This window comes from Leptosomus discolor, chromosome 16 (assembly GCF_034619465.1).
Source record: "Leptosomus discolor isolate bLepDis1 chromosome 16, bLepDis1.hap2, whole genome shotgun sequence".
Taxonomy (NCBI): domain Eukaryota; kingdom Metazoa; phylum Chordata; class Aves; order Leptosomiformes; family Leptosomidae; genus Leptosomus; species Leptosomus discolor.
Genome location: NC_141406.1, coordinates 12,716,311 through 12,736,438, shown reverse-complemented (window position 1 = coordinate 12,736,438; position 20,128 = coordinate 12,716,311). Strand labels below are relative to the sequence as shown.

Here is a 20,128-nt window from a genome sequence, read left to right as displayed (position 1 = left end):
GAGACAACCCAGAGGCAAATCACCATAGGCAGAACATGTGGCGAATCAAGAAGAATGACATAATTTGTCTTGCATTAACCGACCGTAATATACACGTCTCCAGAACGAAAGATCAGGAGAGGAAGCTATTCCGAGCACGTCATATCTTTGTACGTACACAAAGAAATGCCTCTATCTTGAAAGCTGCCCAATTAACACTTGACACTCCCTGTAATTGCCGATGCTCCTTGCTGCATTTATCAGATCACAGCAGAACCATAATGAGCTGTCGGAAAGGCCATGCAGACCGAGGTGAGAGCTAGTGGCAGAATTAGGAAGGGCACATTACACCCAGCAGAAGGTTCCCACCACGCTGAGGCTCATCCTGAAGGACAGACAGACACAGGGAGATATGCTCCTGCCTGGGGACCCAGCCAGCCAGAAGCCTGGCTGGGGAATTTAGACAAAACTCAAACCTTTCATGTGCAAGGGCAGCCCCCAGCTCTCCCCGCAGCCACAGGACCTTTGCTGAAGAACACTGGCAGCCCCATTAAATCCTTTCCTTTCCAAAAGCCACCTAGGACTCAGTTTCGACACTGATTTCATTAGGAGTACGTTTAGTCAATGACCCTGCAGAATGAAACTAGAGAGTTCGTCCTACATCTGCCAAATAACCCCACCTGTGCCTGCAATCCCTGTTATTTAACAGAAAGAAACGTATCAGGAACCAAATCTAGCCATTACTTCTGGTGAGACGCATGAAGATCCCCATGTGGTTTTATAGTCCCTCTGCAGCTCCACAGCAAGCAGCTAATGACCCCTTTTCCCGACTCGGTACAGAGTTCCAAAATATTGCCACAGCACTGGGAGCAGCGGCGTTTGCAGAGGGACTGAAGCCCCAAGGCTGAATTTTGCTCCCATTTACATCACAGTCACTTTGCTCTGGTAGAGCAGCTCTGGGTTTGGCACTGGCACAGGCACAAGCAGACCATGGGCACTTCCGAGGGCAGAGTCACCTCCTCTGGAGTGCACTCAGACATAACTCAGATGGAGAGGTGAAGCCCATCACATACTAGTCCTCCACGTGCATTTTCGGAGGGATCAAGGTATCTCAAGAAGCGTGGCTGAACCACGAACACTGATCTGTGTCACTGCGGGGCCCATGGATGCAAAAGGGGACCCATAGATGTGGCAGGCAGCAGCAGCTGCCCCCAGAAAACCTCCCTCCCCATCTCCCCATAGGCAAGGGCACGGGCAGCCGGACCACAGCTGGGGAGGTCACGCTCTCACCCCATCTCACGCTCCTCCAACAGGCCTGGAGCTAAAGATATCTTCGTCAACAACAAAAACCTCCCTGCAGACTATGAAAATCTCCATTCTTGCCTAAAAAGCATTTGGCTTCCAAAGCAAACTCCAGCCCGTTGTTTTTCCTTTGAAGAAACTTCAAATAGGCTTGGGAGGGGGAAGCAGGCAGGAGTGCAACTTCCCGGCCATGTGAGCTCCCGCGGGGATGGTGAGCCGACCCCACGAGGCAGCAGAGCATCCAAAACCAGAGGAGGGAGAGTCTGGGATTTTGCGTGGGCTCTTCTTAAAGCGAAGTTTAAAAATGGAAGAGAAGGAAACACAAGAGTTATTTTGAGAAAGCGGATCTGAAATTAGGAGGCGGCATTTTCTTGGACTGACTCCAGCCATGGCTCCATGCAGCACAAAGTTGTTGCAGCTGAACCGTGGTCCCAGGGTTATTTATAGCCGCCCGTAGGCAGCAGCGCTGGGGAATGGAAGGGTTTCTATTTGGGATCAGGCATGTCCTGATGGAGATAAGCAAAGCCCTTCGAGAGGCAGGAGAGCTGCGCACAGGGAGGTGCTGGGAAAAATTCCTATCCTGGCTGCATGACATCCCGGGGCAGGCAGAGCTGCCGGAGTGGCATGGCAGAGGCAGGTTGGAGTTGAATTTTATTTGAAACAAAACTAGGAGAAGTGCAGCTGAAGTCAGCAGAAATCATGGAAACCCTCGGGCGAGACACCTTTCTACACCAAGCAGAAAGCAAACGGTCTGGGGGGATTTAAAGGCGCTACCCTCTGTGCCAAGGTCTGCTGGGACCAAACCACAACCTGGTACTGCTGGTTTCATGGGTAAAAGGTTTTCATTCCTATGACCACAGGTACTAATTTTTTCCCCTTTAAACCTCAGCATCCTCTCTCCGAGAGCCAAACCACCCCAGCCATTTGCTGCCCTCCCCCCAGAGCAGGTGGGATGAGCCCCAGTGCTGTGGGAAGGGAAAGCAGTGCTCCCGCAGCCGGCAGGGATGGCCACCACCGCTGCACTCCCAGCCCAGCTGCGGGAGCGTGAGGATGTGTGCCCTCCCCTGGGTTCTCCTTGAACCCAAACATCCCTGAGCATCAGGGAATGTCGGTCAGCCCCGGTGGTATGTGCCACGCTCCTCTCACCCAGCCCAGGGGCTGATGCTCTCCAGGGATGCCCACGGGATGCGGGTGCCCTGCACTCCCCTCTCCCCCACCTCCCTGCGCTTGGCTGGAGCCATCTCCCCACCGCACCAGCAGCGATGGAGCCCCATCCCTGAGGCTCGGGCCAGCAGAGGCGTGCCGCAGCGGTTATGAATGACTAATCGCAAATAGTAAGAAAACTGAGGAAATGGGTCACGTTGGAGCCGTGTGTTAACGCCAGTCCCCGCCTATCCTGTGCGGAGCGTGACAAGCCAACTCATTTCAGTTGCTCGCTGGTCTCCAGCTTTGGCCAGTCATTGCCAGATAATTTCTGTGGTCAGCTCGCTTCTACTCCATCCACAGCTGAGGGGTGAACCCCTTGGGTTTCCACTCACACACAGACCTAGCATCACGCTCTGTCGTCTGCAAGGTTATGGTGACGTTCAAAGGCATATTAATGTTAAAGCAAGGCGCTAATGGTTTTGCCATTGCAAACCATTGTTGAATATTTTGCCATTGCAAAACTTCTGAAAATGCTGGCATTGCACAGAAGGCTTTTAGAAATCAAAGTCTTGGCACTGGAGCAGTTACAGAAAAGCTCTGGTCACCCAACCCAAGGAGCTGGAGCTGTGCTGCAGGGCCTATGCTCCTCCCTCCAACAGATTTGGGTTCTCTACACTTCTCATCCTCATTTCCAGGACCTGAAAATACAAGACACGGCATTATCTGGTCTGGGTTAGTCATGGACAAAGCTTCTAAATCAATGCACCTACTGGGAACAGCAGAGGCTGACGCAGACATTAAAAGCAGACAACCAACAACAAAGGTTCCTTAAAATCCAAGAAAAAAATGAAAGGATTCTCAATGGCTCCAGGCTAAATGTTCCAATGTTTTCTTTTTGGAAATCTTGCTGTCATGCAGAAGTGTTAATAGCATCTAACCTCTGACCTTTCCATTTTTCCTCGGGACTCTCTGAAAGCCCATCATGCATCACCGAGTCGAGATGAAGCAACCCCAGAATAAAAGTTATCGCAAACAAAAACAAAACCAACACAGCCCTTTAAGCAGCCAAATACAAAAAGCCTCCACCCTGACTACCACATAAACTAGAATTTGAAAAAAAACCCTGCAGATTTAATGCTTGAAAGCAGTTTCACTAATAAGATTTTATTTACTGCACCAGCTCCGTGCTGACGGTGCAGGCCTGATTCTTCCCTTTCTAATGTAAATCAGGAGTTCATAGAAAATCAGAGTTATACAGACATAAAATCCCCGTGGGATCTGAGTCACACTCAGTGCCTTTGAGTAGTTAACGGCTAGATTATATTTTGCAATGCTAAAAGTGTTCATTTATTTATTCTCTTATTTTTGGATGGGGCATTAATGCTTTATGAAGGTATTTGAGGAGGGTAAATGGATAGCTGGGAACACGCTCCACACAGACACAACAGCAGCAGGGGGTGGAAAAAGTTCAAAACAATCCTTTGAATTCCAATTTTACAGCATAATGCTGAATTTATAGATAGATAGCTATGCCCTTTTGAAGGAACAAGCACCGAGACAGAAAACGAATTAAAATTTAATCTTATTGATTTCCACCAACTCAATCCCAGGAGCAAGACAGACGCCGCTGCCTGCTTCCACTGCCTGCACTGCATCAAACCCGGTTTTTCGGAGGGCTGACAGCGGAGCAGGGATGGGCTCGCGCGGCCGCAAGCTGTCGGCACCCGCAGCGTGAAGGAGCGACGCGGGGGGACTCGTCCCAGCCCTCGCCACGCTGCGGTGGGTCGCGGCGCACGGCGTCCCCTCCCTGGCACGGCAGCGGAGGGCGAAGTCACGCCATGTCCTGACGCGACCTCTCCCTCTCCGATAAATGAGCTCAATGTTTTAGAGGAAAGCTGACGTGCGCTTGTTTGCAGGGGCAGCTCTGACACAAGGACGGGCGCTGCTTTTTCTGTGCTGCTCCCTGAGCAGGAATCCTGCCTGGCTCTGATGCACGGCAGGTCTGCAGGGAGCCTTCAGCCACCCAGATCTGGCTTGCAGAGAGCTGGAGATAGGTACACGCAGGCTACACGCCGTCACAAGGGTCGGAGAGAAGGCATGAGCATGTCTGTGTGCACGCATGCATGGTGGCCGATGGGGACTTTGAGCACGCAGGGGACTTAGAGGAGAATTCACCCAGCCAAGCCAAGGTGGGCTGCTGGCACGGCCAGCACCGCCGTGGTGGAGCTTCACAGATGATAGAATGGTTTGGGTTGGAAGGGACGTAAAGATTATCTAGTTCCAACCCTTCTGCCATGGGCAGAGACACCTTCCAGTAGATCAGGTTGCTCAAAGCTTTGTCCAGCCTGGCCCGTCAGCTTCCTCCAGGACACGCTGGCAAGGAGAGCTCAGCCAGCCCAGCATCCCAGGGAAGGCACGGAGAGCAACTTGGAACAACAGCAATGCTGCCCTCCTCCCCGTGCTTAGCAAGAGACCTGGAAACTTCCATTTAAAGCACAAAAACATCTTCAAGCCCAGGTATGCTCAATCAACTTCAAGGGAAGATGGATGCAAGGAATCCCATGAATGGCCCAGCGGAATAAAACCACAGCTAAAAATATACACAAATAACCTGCCCTGGTTATGGGGATTTGAGGTGGAATAAAGCTAAATTCTCTCAATACAATAACGCATCCCAGAGGAACAAATTAAAGCCTGCGAGGAGGCTGTGCCACACAGCTACCACCTTAGAGGTGCCAGACCCAGCAGGGATCAGCTTTCCTCCACAGGGGAGACACTAAAGGTCACTCACACCGTTTAATTTAGAGATCCCCAATGCTTGCATTACTTCCAGTCTCTAGCAGCAACTGAGACACCCGTCACAACCCGATTCCCCAGGTTGCTCTGCACTGCCCTGCCGGAACCCAGCTCCCGAAGAGGGGGTGACGGGGGCTGGCAAATGCTCCCCATCCTGCACCCGTGCACCCTGCAGCCAAATCGGTCCTCTGAGCTCCCCATCGCACTTTCTGAGCGATCTTGGTGATTTTAGCACCCATTGCTGTTTTCAAACATTGTTCTGCCTCTTCTAGGACTAAAAGCACTTTTGAAAATAGGACTCAGACGCTTCTGAAAATGCTACCCACTGTTTATTCTCAGTTTAGTCTACGGATAGTACCAAAAATGTTAACTTCCATTCTCATACATCCTTTCAGAAATGGTACAGTTTGCACTCACAGTTGAAATTTTGGCTTGCATACATGCATGTGTGTTTTTCTGTGTTACACTGCAAACATTTCCCAAAAGGTACTTTTTTGGGTGCAACTTGACAACTCATCTTTGGAGACAAGATAAAAGTGGCTCCAGTTAGCACATACCCAGGGCACGAGGCAGCTGGGCCTTGAATATCAACTGCCTTCCCATAATCAAAGTCTTCTAAACCCCTCCCCAAATACAACCACTGTAGTACAGGATTTCACGCAGTCAAAAGCAGCTTCTCTCCACTCTTCCCCAGCAGAATCTGTACAGTCAACTTTTTTTTTTTCTGGAAATCAATTACTTGTCCAGCAGAGTGTAGCAAGAGGGGATTACAGGTCACATTTTCCACAATTATCCTCTCCGACACCGAGGAACTTTTCAAATCGTATGTGTTAAGTAGGTCACAAGAGGGAAAAGCAGCGTGATGGGCATTTAGCATCAGCGAACCTGAATTTTGAGAAAATCAAGATACAGGCCAGTGCCAACCTGCATCCCAACCCCTCATCCATACCCAATGCAGCGGCGAGAAAAATATATAGACTTCCCTGATGAACCATAAGCTAAAATTAGAAACCATTCACCCCTGCAAAGCCACAGCTATCGCCAAAAGGAAAGTAGGTCACAGAATGGCTGGCTAACTTGATTTTCCGGCGTTTCTAGCTGCTCTGTCCTCATGTAACCTCTTCTCTCCCACAGACCGTTTTTGGTATCGCCTTTGTTCGTGGTATAACTGCACGCAGTGTGCAACTCCGGCACAGCCTGGCAGGAGCGGTGGGAACGGGCACAGCGGCACCCGCGTGCTCAGCGAAGCACAGACCCGTGGTTCATGAAAAATTAAACCAGAGCCAGGCGACAGCCCCTCCACGAAGCCCATTGCCCCCCACCTGCTCTGGGTTCGGGACAAGTGCTGGCTTCCTGCCCCTTCCACAATATTGCTCTTAAAAGATCATTTCAGGCTTTGCCAGCTCTTCTGGGGTGCTTTGCTCTCTCACCTCTTCCCCAGGCCTGAATATCCTCTTTTTATTTGTATTTCTTACCCACATGTCGCCTCCCTCCAACAAGCCGCAAGCTGAGCGATGTGAGTAAATCAGGTTTTTCCTCCCTTTGTGTGCAGGCTGGAACCCTGGCTCAGCCATTACAGCCGCTTTTCCTTCAAGCAGACCTTGAGGTATTCAACTTCACTGCTTTTCCACAGCACAGAAGAGGCAGAAAGGCTTAAAATTTGGCTCAGTGACTTGCCCCACTCTAGATCAGTATGTCTCTATCTGGCTTGCGGCCCTTTGGTCCTACCAACTCACCTTGCAGTTAACTCTTAAGCCACAGCTGCAGGTCAGCACAAACGTGCCTGGGGCTCTTCCCACGTGCGACAGATGGCTGGGTACGCCCAGAGGGCCTGCTGCCACCAAATCCATCCAAAGCAACCTGACATCCAACCACCAGCCACTCTTTTCCACCCATGATCCTAACCAACACTGCTCCCATGTTCTTTCCTCTTCCAGCTTTCCTCCTCCTGGCCCCGATGGGAAGAGCAGTCATCACCTAAAGACACCCCAAATGTGTCCAACAGAGACGAGAGACTGAAAGCTGAGCCCAGGGATGCCCTTTAGGACAACTGCATTCTGGATCCCACCTTTGTTACCGGAGCCACACAAGGGCAATGCTGTTGGCAAGGCTCAGCACACCTTTCCCCTTGCAGCTCGGCATCTCACTGCTAAGGTACTGAAAAGGTCCTTCCATCATCCAGACTCAGCCATTACAGTCAGCCAGCAAGGCTCTGTTAACTCTCTGTCGCTCGTGAATAGATCATGTCATCTTCAAAGACGGAACTTCCCTCCAGCCTGCTATGGTTTCTATCAAGCAAAAGGGAAGGGTTGTTTGATGTCTCCTACCCACAGATGGGCTTGCTTACACGCTACTTGCAAGAGGACTTTACAAGAACAGGGGAAGAATCATCATTTACCCATCCCAGGGATCATGCAGACACGAACACGGAGCCAGATGTGAAATTACGCAGACATTTGGTGTCAGAGGTGACCTTCGCTTGCTGAGCACCCACCTGGAACAAGAGCACTCTATCGCGAAGGTTAATAGCAAACCACTCCTGGTAGCAGCCTGGCTTCGAGGATCAGCGTAACTCGGAATAGAGTCGGGCCTGCTGACAAAGGAACGCCACCAGCTCTGACCACTGCACAGAACAGCATCCCAGGTATTACGGCCGTGCACTTTCAAGGAGAAACGTAGAGCTCCACACTTGCTCTCTGCACTCCTTGCCACCGCCCACGGGACAGACCAGCAACGCCAAGGGACTGCCCTGAGCAGTGGCAGAGGCTTTGAGAAGGGATTGTGTCTGCTGTGGAGGAGATGATGGGAGACTCGAGGAGACGGGTGGGAAAGGGTGACCCTGCTGCTGGCGTGGGCAGATAGAAGAGGCGACAAAGCAGGACAAGCGTCTGACAGGACAGTCAGCCCTGAGCCAGGTTCAGCTAACAGGAACTGCTACAACGCAGGCCATTGGGGATGCAATAGCTGAAGATCACCGTTCCTTCCTCCCTCAGCACCATCACCCATTTCTTCCTCTTCTAACATGGTTCAGGTACACGAGAGCGTCCAAGGAGGATGGGGCTCAAGGGAATAGGAATAAAAATGTTTGAGACCTCCTTTTTTTGAGCCTAACCCCTTGCACAGAAGGCACAAGCCATCTAGCCCAAGACCCAGACAGCACTGGGTGGTGCCACGGGGAGAACAGTTCTGAGGAACACTTGGCGTCTGCCCCTAAAGCCCAGTGTCTGTAAAGCTGTCGCCAGCCGGTGCTTGCTAACGCTTCAAACATACCGACCTCAGTCTTTACCCACTCGCACAACAGACCATGCCAGCAGTGGGTTTCCTACTGCCCAGAGAGAGAAGCAGATGGAAAAAGGAAAACCAGGAAAATTGCACTGCCTGGGAGCGCAGGGTAGGCGATTTTTTTTCCCCCCTTTTTACGAGTTAGGCACCTGGATTTCTGCAGCTCCCAGTGAAAACGCAGGCCTTGCAATTCAAAATAATTAGCGACTGGTAGTTTTCCTTTTATGCAAAATCATCCTTTTTATCCAACACCTAAATGAAAATGAATATGCTTGATTATCTACCAAAGGGCCCAATTTCCTAGCATCGCTCCAAAGCACACAGCAAAATTTGTGTCTCCTCAGGCTGCTATTACAGGCAACGGCTGAGTGCAACAAATGAGCAGTCAAGGCAGAGATCCAGAGCCAGGGATGCCAGCCTGACCTTTGCTAATGCTATTTAACATCGTCAAATATCCACAAATCCAGCCATAGCTGCATCCACGTCCTTTCTGCTCCAGCCTGGGGGGCTCAGAAGCAGCCAGGAGAGTTTGTAGCTGGCCTGCCAGTATTGAAGCATCACCAGTGTCCCCCTCCATCCGTGCAGCCCACCCCACCATGCCAAAGCCCACCCTTTGAGGCAACTTTCGACCAGGTTCACTCCCAGGGGAGAGGATCGAACAAGCTATTTAACAGACAGGACTCTGAAGCATCTCCCAAACGCTTCAAATCTAAGGCTGATCACAGGAAACCCCCCCCGGCAGGTCCTTCAGAAGACATTGGTGCTCAATCCACACAGCAATGCAAGCTCCCCGTGGCTCAGCTCTCTGTCGTCACCATCCCCAACAGGGCTCCAACTATCCACCTCCCACGGCCTCCGCCCCAAGGGTCTCGCCCAGGGGAATCCCCCACCTACACCCCTTACCAGCCTCCCTGTCCCTGGCCAGGGTGACACGGCACGATCGCACGTTCGTACTTCCATCGTTTCCAGACTCACCCTGTTCTCGTCGTAGATGATCTGCACCAAGCTGCGATGTTTGGACTCGATAGGAGGGGGGGAGATGGGTTTTTCAGGCTCTGGTGGTTTGGCTGCTTCTTCCTCCAACTGTTGCTGTGAAGGAGAGGGGGGAGGAGGAGGATGAGTCACAGCAAGAAACGCAGTCGTCCCCGTCCACACGAGACTCTCTGCGGTGCCGCGACTGAGGCAGAAACCGCCATGGCAGAAGGCTTCCTGCGAGACACGGGCAGGCTCAGGCCGCAGAGGGATGGGGAGAAGGAAGAGAGCTGCGTAACACCTCCTGCCACGCAAGCACAGCGCTGTCCTGCCCCAGGCACCCAGCCCCATCCTGGGGGGGTCAGTGCTTTTTAGGCATGGAAGATGAGTACCCTGCCTTGAACGAGCCTCCTGGAGAGGGCTCCAAGCTAAAAATAATGATTTTACTGGAAACCCTTTAAAGGGAACCACAGCTCCAGCCTGGCTCCCTGCTGCTACCTGCCTCTGGAGCTGCTGCCACACTGCAGGGAGCCGTGGAGGAGCACGGGGTGAGCAGCAAGGCTGCTCTCCACCTTCGGCTTAATCTCGTGATGCTGTGGTTGGAGGAGATGCCCCGGGACAACTGTTCGCGATGAAATGACTTGTGCACCAGCTGCCCCTGCGCCATGCGACCAGATGAGCCAGTAAGTACAGCAGAGGCGGCAAGAACACCACGAAAGCTGATGTCTCTGCTCAGAGGCAGCCCAGTGGGAGATGCAGCAGCCCCCCCAGCCAAGGTGAGAGATGCAAAGGGCTCAAGAGAGGAAGCAAGAGCTATAGGACTCTCTGCAGAGGCCAGCATGGCACTCAGACATGGGCCACCAAGATACCCTTCGATGAGCTTTCATAGAGAGCTCAAGTACTGAGGTGGCAAATGCCTGCAACGTGAACGTGCCACGCAGCTCTCGTTGTCCTGGCAGGCATGGGAAGAGCTGTGGCAGGCACCAGTACAGCATTAACTGCCTTCCAGCCATCAGCCACCACGCTCTCCTGGGAATGCAACTTTAAGACCCATTTCTCTCCTCCCTTCACACAGGACAAGGTGGCCGGAGCAGAAACCACCAAGTCAGTCCAGGCTCCAACTAGAGAAAGCTCAGTAGGGGTGGATGGCCATGACCTGGATGTCCTGCCCTCGGAGACAACAATGCCAAGAAGCTCGCTTTTCTGGCTCTTCTGCTTTCTTACTGTCTTTACTGCACTGCCACAGCTCCACACTTCACGGTGCCTAGGCTCTGAGGTGCAGCAGCTGCATGCAAAAATACACTGCGCTGTCCCCTCCAGCCCCGTGAGTCTGCCCGCGCTGGGATATGCGCAACCCAAGGTGTATGTCCCACCCCAAGCTTCACCCCCACTCACAGCAAAACATCCCAAGAGCTGCTCCACGAGCATGTCCCTCACATCCCCCCCACACGCAGTAAAACGCACTCAGCCCCAAAACCGGCCAACTATTCCCTCGGGAGATGGAAAGCAGAAGGGAGCACATCCACGCATGCACCTTTAGAGGTAACTAATCTTTTAACATGTTCCTACCCACTTGCGAGCCACTCGGGCTTTGGTGAACATTAATTACAAAGACAGGGATTTCAGAGAGTGCTTTTGATTGCCACCGTGGTCAGTGGGTACATCTGACACATGACCTGCACCTCTGGCTCTCCCAATGGGTGCAAGGCAGGAGGAGACATCTGGGCCCTTCCAGGATGTTTGAGGAACTGTTCAGCCAAAAGAGGAAATAACAGATTCCTTCAGGCTCCTCCTCGGACCACTGGCTCCCTGCAAGGAGGGAGAGTGCAGCCGCACTCGGCAGCTGCGGGGCAGCACAGGCACGGGAGAGGGAGCGGTTGTCAAAAAAAAACCCAATGATTTTTTCACTGCTCAGCTCTGAATCTCCAAATCTTTATATTTTTTTCCTGCAGCTAAAGCATCCCCTGTTGAAGCAAAGGAAAAATCGAGCAAGTCTCATACGAGGAAGAAAATGCACCTGGGACTGAGAACAATTGGCTTGCACCAGAGGCAAGCACAGCACTGACCTCCCAGAGACAGCAGTGTTTGGTGGTCTGATAAGGTGGGCACCTATTCCTCCTTCAGATCATCTCTGCTCCTGTTGACTGCTCTGCTCCTCCTGTAGCAACACTAGGGCTGCAGGACGCAGTGCAAGAAAACACTTAAGCACCCAGATAGGTCTACTGGCTTGGCTGAGAAAACTCACACCCCTCAAATTAAATGTGTTTCAACAGATGAAGCAACCCTCTGCTGTTGACTCCATTCATGCTCCACCTCCCCACAGGTGGGCATTTTTCACCATACAGGGAAAGGCAGCAGCGTAAGAAACACGGAGATATGGCTTATAAAAAAAAAAAGCCACCATTACCAGCCAGATGGCTGAGCACCATCCTGGCTGGGGAGCAGGCTCTGGCAGAGGCAGGAGAGCCCGGGCTCACCATGTTGGCATCAGCATGCCCACACTGGGGGTTACTCCAGCCACGTGTGAGGACAGCCATGAAACAGTCAGCTCAGACAACTTGGACCCTGAAAGGGGATGAACCTTGCCAGCACCGCAGGGATCCATCCCTTCCTGCCCCGAAAGAGCTGCACCACCGCAGCACGCCGGAGGCCCCAACCACCCATGAAACAGCCCCAAAGCCTCCCTTCTCAAGCGTGGCTGTTCATCAGGTGGCCCAAATCACAGCACCTTGCAAAGGGGACAAGAGCTCTTCGGGAAGCCACGGCTGAAACCACAGGCTGCAAAGCAGTTCTCAGCAAAACCCCGGCACGGAAGCAGCGCTTCCAGGCACCTGCCTGCTCTTGCTCGGCGTCCTCAGATCAGCCAAGGCACCCCGTCACACACCCTCTCTCCCATGTGATAAACTCCAAAAACTCCAAAGAGCCACAAAAGGCATCAGTCAAATCCTCTACTTCTCTTAAGGAAAATATTTAGGTAAGAAAAAAAGTCAGAAATTTGGCTACATTGTTCTGGAAACCCACAAAAATTCTGCAAAGCGGTTGGGTGCATTCTAAGTGATTTCAGACAAGAGGGTTTGATGGTGTATCAGGAAATGAAAGTTTGCCAGTAAGTGGAGGCTCATTAAAAGCAGCTCGTTAAAGGAAAAAATACAAATCTAATTATAGCTGAAATACGGTAGAGAATTAAACTCTAGTCTCTGTGGCGTAACACTGTACAGTTATTAAAGGGCCAGATGCTAGAGGTAAGGATGCGGGCAGGGTCTGCAGGCAGCACACCTGACTGCAGCAGGTTCAGCCCATGACAGCTACCCCTGGGAGCTGTGGGAAATGGCAAAGCAAAATAGGTCAGGGTTCCCAGACACGGACAAAATGGATTTTTTAAAGGTCTGCCACAAAAGCTAGACTGGGACTGTGACCTTTACAGGGAGAGAAGCAGGATGAGAGATGAGTCTTGACGGCTCCACACTCTCTCCCTCCCCACTCGCAGCAGCGGCTGCTTGAAAGCCCCCTCCTCTCCCCAGACGAAAGCCAGCGCAGCGATGTCGAAGGGATACAAGATGCCATCGTTAGCCACAGCCCTGGCTCGTACAGCATCCACAGGCCAACCCATTCCCAAGTGGAACAGGTGCCCTCTCCAGGTAAGAGTCCCTTTGGCCGGACCACACGCTGTGGAGGGGCCATTGGAGCCTGCAGCACTGGCAGGAAGGTGGGTGACGTTTCAGGAAGACCCCATCCCCTGTGCTGAAGGGACCTGTCTGACAAAGCCAAGGTGATCACACACGCACCCACGCTGCCTTGCGTTAGGCAGCCATCACCTGAGTACCAGGATGCTTCACCTGCCCAGGGAGAGGAGAGGGCTTCCAGCCACGGGGCATCTCTGAAAACAACTTCCAAAGAGCCAGGAGGAGAACAGAGGAAACTCAGCTAGGAGACAGAAGGGGAAAACCTGGAGCTCTTCCACCCAGTCAGCTCCACCTCCATCACCAGGTGGGAGTGTTGTGCTCCCGGAGAGCCCTTCACCGAGCTCGGTGCCCAGGGAGGCTCAGGCACCACCGTGGAGAACAGCCCAGCAGTTTATTTCTCCTTCAGATCGCCAGTACCGCTGCCAGGAATAAATGCATAAGGATTATCCTTCCCTGTCAGGAAGAGGGGGAGAGAGGACTCAGCAAGAGATTTAAGCACATATGGTGCATGAATGAGCGGGGGAAGGCTGATGGAGGTGGCCTTCTGCCAGGGGTGCGCAGGGTTTGGGGAAGGTTTCTCAGCTTGCTGAAGACGTTTGCTTCTTGCAAAGTCCAGGCAGAGTCTTCCTTGCCTCTTCTGGAACAACCAGAAAGAGGGAGATGGTGGATTGGGGCTGGTTGGGATTTTTTTTTGCACAGCTTTTCCATACAAACGTATTTAATTACCCTGAGAAGGCCTCCCAAAGACAGAGGGGAAAAGCATTAGGATATTCCGGCTGCGTACAATTCCTCCCCTGCTCCGCCGCCCGTTCCTGCAGGAGCAGTATCTGTTTCAGGCTGATTGCTTTCCCTCGCTCATCTTTCTCTTGCGCTGACAGCTCAGATGCACAGATGGACAAAACGTTCCCAGAGCATCTCAGACAGTAACGCCCCCCCCGCCCCCCCCAAATGCTTCCTCCCAGATGTGCCAGCTCTGCTGGAGGACCAGGCTGAGGAAGGATCCCGTTGGAGGGGAAAGGAGGCCATGTGGGGGGGGCAGGATTTGCTACCAAATGACTTTGCCACCATGTGCCAAAAAAAAAAAAAAAAAGAAAAAGAAAAGAGGGGAGGGGATGTTTTTACTGCCAACAGCCACTTTCACCTTCTTCCCCACTCAGCCGAGCATTTTTGTGGGGAGGCAGAATCATAAAATTCGTTCAGAGGGAAGAAATAAAGCAACCAAACAGCCAACAATAAAAAACCCCATTTCCTTACGGAAGGACAGCTTGATTTTAATGGCAAGGAGCATATGCTGCTCCTGTCAGCTTCAATAGCAGCTCCTCAGCATCTCTGAAAAAAGTCAGGCAGTAGATCGGCGGAGTTGCCAGTCCTCCTGGCTGCCGTGAGAGGGACCTTCACTGCCATGCTGAGCATGCATCCCACTCTGGAAGCCCTTCTCCAGAGTGAGAAGTGACCATGGTTTGCACCTCCTTCCTCAAACATGAGCAAAAAACATGGACCAGCAGCCAGACTGCCAAGCAAGAGAGGACACCAGCATTTTGTCTTGAGCTTTCTAGGGGAAGAGCTGGCTTCACCCAGCTCCCACCAAACCCAACAAGAGGAACCTCTGGTTTCCATCGCTCCAGATGTTCCTTTGGCCCCTGTGAGCCAGCACACAGGGCTGCTTCCTCACACCCCCAGCACAGCTGCTCCTGCCCACTCTTGGCTTCCTCTCCCTAAGCAGATACCTCTGCAGATAAAAAGCAACAACAAAAAAAGGTCCTTCACATTAATTACACCATATTGTTTGAAAACAAAACCAAAACATCCTGCTTCGTCTCGCAGGAAAGAAAGGGATAGTATCTGGTGTGGGAAAATATAGATCTGATGGGGAGGAAGGTCAACTGCATGCTCATCCTTGAGGAGCACTTGCTGCATCCGACAGCCCAAGTAGAGGTTTTGTTCCATTCCCGAATTCCTGCTGCACACTCCTCTGAAGAGGTCATTCCTCTCAGGCAGTTTGGGATTAGCAGCCGTCAGGGAGTTTAGAAGCTGGCCCCAAGCAAAGGAAATAAAACAACTAGTAGGAGAGAGGCAGAGAGAAGTGATTTGCTTTAGAAGTGAAAGCCTTTAAGTCTGTGGGTTTTTTCACAGACATCCCCTAAGGTTTTGTCATATTAATCTCTTAATGGGTTTATGGTAATTGTATACACGGCAACATCAAGCAGGCGATCCTTCTGCTGGGGAGTGCTCTTGTGCAGGGGTAAAGCACTAACTGAGAAGATCAGATTCAAATCCCTGGCTCAGGCACAGCCCTGACAGGAGTTGGACCAGACGCTGCTCACAGCTGCAGAGCTGCAAAGCCCCGGAGGAGGGGACTGGATGCACAGGAAGGGCCATCAGGACATCACAGCAATGTTTTAAACAGCCCAGTACTACAACAGGGGCAGCAACAGCACTGGGGAGAGACCACTGCTGGAAAGGAAAAAGAAAAGACCTTGTGCTAACACTGAGCTGTACAGACGACTCGGGCAACCCAGCTCTGCCACTGACTGCTTGCATGACCGTGGGCAAGTCACCAAGGACGGATTTTTCTCCCTTTAAGGTACTCTGACATGCAAAAGAGCTCACAAGCTGTGTTTTCCTAAGCTCTGCCATCTTGCAACTACCAGGCTGCTGGTACAGCAGCAACCAGCCCCTATCATGACAGGGAGTACAGACACAGACCGTCCTGGTGGCACTGGCACTGCCACTTCCCCCCTGAGGACATGCACGGGCAAGGACAAGGGCGTAAGGCAGCATGCAGAAGCAAGGACACGTGCTCCCCTCCAGACCACAGCCTCTTACCTGCTTCTTCTTCAGCTTGGAGATCTGCTGCTCCACCATGGTGATCTCACGGTCCACGCGGTCCATGTTCTGAATGAGCTCCTCCTTCGACAGCCGGGCCGGCAGCAGGTCCAGCTCAGCATCGGGGTGAGCGGGGCTCACGGGCGACACAGGCTCCAGTTTGCCAGGCAGGCCACGATCCTGGGGAGCATAAAACAACCAGGTCAGCTCTTTCCCAGGAGACTTTGGATCCTTCTCTCATCCTCCCATGCCAGCTGCCACAGCTCCCTGGCCCATTCCCAGCCCTTTGAGACACACCACAACCTCCAGCACCTCCAGAGAGCACCAGGTTAGTCTCCCAGGGATAGGACAGCAGCTCTTCCTCCTGACAAAACCTTGGAGGCTCCCACCACCTTCAGCACTACCCGCATTCCTAGAGGATCAACAAACCCATCCATATTCAGGAGCTCCCAGCAGCACCATCTCTTCACATCTCAGTAACCAACTCAAGGCTACATCTTCTTTGCAAAAATGAAGTAGCCACAGACACGTCCTCCTCAGACACAGCCATGGCCATGCTGAGAGAAGAGCAACATTAACCATGCTGAAAGAGAAGGGGCTACAAGGGCAGCCCCCAGGAGGAAAAAGGACTCCCCATCTCTTTCATGGAAGTCCTCCTCCATCACTTGTTAGGTTCTGGCAGAGCTCCGAGTGTTGGATGTCAAATGCATCCATCCAGAAATGGAAAGAAAGGGGACAGGCGAGGTCAGCTGAGATAAAAATAGACTGAACTGATGAAAATCAGCTTTTTACAAATTTCAGGTAAAGAGGCTCTCGGCTCAACAAAGTGGCCATGTCCCAGAACACCAACATCCCTCACTGGTGCCTTCCTCCTCCTCTCCCCTGCTAAACCCTGTTCTAGCTGAAGGAGACATCAAGCCAGTCAGGGAGGAGTCACTGCTGAGTGCAGCCTGCAGACATCAACGCCTTTCCCACTGCTGCCATCAAAGGACAGAAAGCAAAGGAGCAACCTGAAACCCCCTCCTCACTCTTGCATGTGGGGCTCCTCCAGCCCTAAGAGCACAAAGGCACCAGAAAGCTAAGCTGGTTGTTTCCAACATCCACTCAGAAGAGAAACTAGAAGAACATCAAAAGTTTCTGGAGAATCCCAAAGAGCAGATCCTGTCTTGTTTTACTTCCCCGGCATTAGACGCCAAAAAAGGTCAGTCTGCTGCAGCAGGAAGGCTTTGTGTTCTCCACAATCGTTTGCTTTGGGTTTGGGTTTTTTCAAATTTTTGGTGGTTTTGGGGTTGTTTTTTCAAGCCAAAAGGAGCAGGACAATCATAAGAAGCAACAGATAAACTAGGTGTTCATAAAATCTCGTTCAGATTAAGGCATGGGGAGAGGAAGTGGCAGTGGCTTGTAGGTGGGTAGGTTTTTCTAAGGGAAAGCAAGCTACCTGCCAAAAATGCAGGAGAGAAAGACCTCTCTGTGCACGTGAAAAGAGTCTACCTCACATCTGCCAATATACAAGACAGGGCATCTTTAAACTCCTACTTGGCACAAAACCCTTAGGAAATCCGGTTTCTGATATATTTTTATCTTTTTACCTTGCAGAATCTGAAGCCAAATAGCAGCAAAGCTGAGTAAGGAGAACAGCTGCAAGTCACAGCACAAAAACCATCATCATCTGGTATTAGGAGATGATTATAGCAATAGAGAGAGGCAATGTAACTGGACCTCAAATAACTGGCCACTGTCATTTCACAAGCTGCTCTCTAAATAATGGAAATTACATACAGCAAAAGGAAGGAAAACCCAAAACTGAAGGCAAAACCAAACTCCTGCCCACGCAACTGTGAAGTCCAAAAAGCAGAGCTCCCAGATTTATGCAAAGCATGAAGCAGTCCTTCTTCTAAATCACAGAAATGGGCTGAAAAGAGGTTTGCAAAGGCCAGAGACCACCCAGAGCCTAGAGTGGCCTCTAACAGAGATATTTTAACTTGTGCTCTGTTCCCTAGCACTCTCAAGTCACTCAAAATATATTCCTCTGCTTCAGACAGTACCATACCCAGGCTCTGAACAAGTGCAGTGCAAAACGTGAAATTCTTCTTATTAACGTGAAGTCACAGACTTCGAAACCAGCAGGAGCTGGGGGAGCTGGAATAAATCTGCTGGAGGGAAGAAAACAATTACTGCATTACTCAAGTTGATATTTTCTCAGTAATTATACTGTTTCCATGTGATTTGTTTTTATACACGGTTAACAGCTACTGTAGTTCCTGTTTATCCCTGGCCTTATTATTATGTGATTTGTACGATAACGAGGGTGGGCGAGTGGGGGGCAGAGGCTGCACAAACCTTCCTGCAGCAAGAGAAGATGCTGGCACTGAAGAAAACAATTATCACTGAGGAGTCTATCAAAGAGCAAGGTCAGGCTTTGGGGGTGGGTTTCTTCTACACACACTTATTCCTAACACAGATAACGTTAACGGAGCAAGCCTACTACACACTGCTAGGCAGTGGCTTTAAAAACATGGGAGACAGAGGGGAAGGAAAAGGATAAGTCAACTGCCTGTCAAGGCCCTGAAGAGCAAATAAGCCTCCAGGTAAATTCAATGCCCCTGCCTTCAGGCACACCAGCAACTGGGTCCACAAGAGAAAAGACTGCGAGAACTCCAACCTTGGTCCCAGGACGTGCTGGAACCTGCACCAGACCATCACCACCTCCTTATTTTGCATTACCAACCCACCTCACTATGGTCTCAGGGAGCTCGTGGGAGTTGGTGGGATGGAGAAGGGCGTCCATGCCAAGCATCAGCCGAGCACCTACAGCTGGATACAGCCCAGCCTCGTGAAGGGTAATTTTTCTTGGCTGCTTCCCACCCTCAGGAGACAGCAGAGTGGCAGCTCCGCTCCATCTGCACCTAACTCTCACTGCAAAATGCGTTTTGATCTTTCTCATTCCCTGCCCAGTGTGGCTGCCTCTTCAAAACCACACTGGTGGAGCTTCAAAGCCTCCACACCCCCAGTCAGTGCCTGCGTGGCACTAGTACGTACCAAGCCAACAAAGCCGCTTGCTTGGACAACCCTCGGGATCTCCAGCACAGCACCATGGTGTTTGCCCTACACATCATCTTCGATAAGTCCTGGTCTCTCTCTGCCTTTCTAAACCAGATCATTAGTGATGTTCCCCCAAGCCCAGGACAGAGATTCAGGGATGCCGATGTCACCTCCTCCACAGCACATTCACTTTCTAATTATCAGCCAGCAGCAGCATTTTCTGCTGGAGCACCAGGCAGGATTAAGAGGTGTTATCTCCAATTCCTGCCCACTCACACATCTCATGTCCTCGCAGGCTGGAGAAGACTGTCACTAAAGCAGGCAGGATGGGCTGGGGCAGCTCAAATTAATACCCCTCCCAAAAAACCAAGGGTGGGCTGGTGACCAGGGCGGCCTGCCTGCGAGGATGCCTCCATCACCCGAGCCTCTCACAGCAGCACAGAGCCAGTGAACATCGCTGTACTCCACCAACTAACACCAGTCCCAAAACCCTGTCGGTGTGATGCTGTGCTACATATCAGGGACAGCAGCTTGTCCTCCCCACCCAAGAATCCACAGCTGAGCACCTTCACACACCCCAGCAGACACAGAGCCTTGGGGCTTTCCCACGCACCCTGGGACGAAAACCCAGCAGGGGAGCCAACACCCCACACGTCTATCCATCAGGTTTTAAGGTAAAAACATGCATATAAAACTTTTAAATGGGCCAAATGCAGACCAAAGGAATTTTTTTTTTCATTGGAAAAGTGTCCAACACATTCTGGCGTTATCAGCAGTTCCATGACTGCACTGACAGGGGAGAAAAAGTCAAAGGGACTGAAAACTAATGTCTCAGTTCCCCAGGGAGACGCACAAGTACAAAGTCAGAGAGCCTGAGCAGTCAAAAGTACATCGAGTTATTGCAATTCTTTTGTTCGTGACCATCTGCTGTGCTAATGGCTCTTTCAGCAGCCCAGCCCTTCAAACGGGGTTTTAATTCTTCAACACTGCTGGCTCTCGGCTGGGCTGTGTCCTCGCCGTCGCTCAAAGGGCTGCCGAAGCGGGACGCAGATGTGCGTGTTGGTGCACGCAGCGTAACGCTGGGGAGGACCTTTGGCGCT

At 51.7% G+C, this 20,128-nt stretch overlaps 1 protein-coding gene across 4 annotated transcripts in view; it reads right to left on the bottom strand.

Moving 5' to 3' along the window:
- The window catches only part of NCOR2 (nuclear receptor corepressor 2), a 177,893-nt gene that overhangs the window by 115,394 nt on the left and 42,371 nt on the right, over nt 1-20,128 (bottom strand). For all 4 annotated transcript variants that reach the window (XM_086474356.1, XM_086474359.1, XM_086474357.1 and 1 more), the window contains 2 exons: nt 15,987-16,166; nt 9,481-9,594 (listed from right to left, as the gene is read on the bottom strand). In XM_086474356.1, the coding sequence (XP_086330482.1) occupies nt 9,481-9,594; nt 15,987-16,166 (294 nt within the window). The remainder of the gene's footprint in view (nt 1-9,480; nt 9,595-15,986; nt 16,167-20,128) is intronic.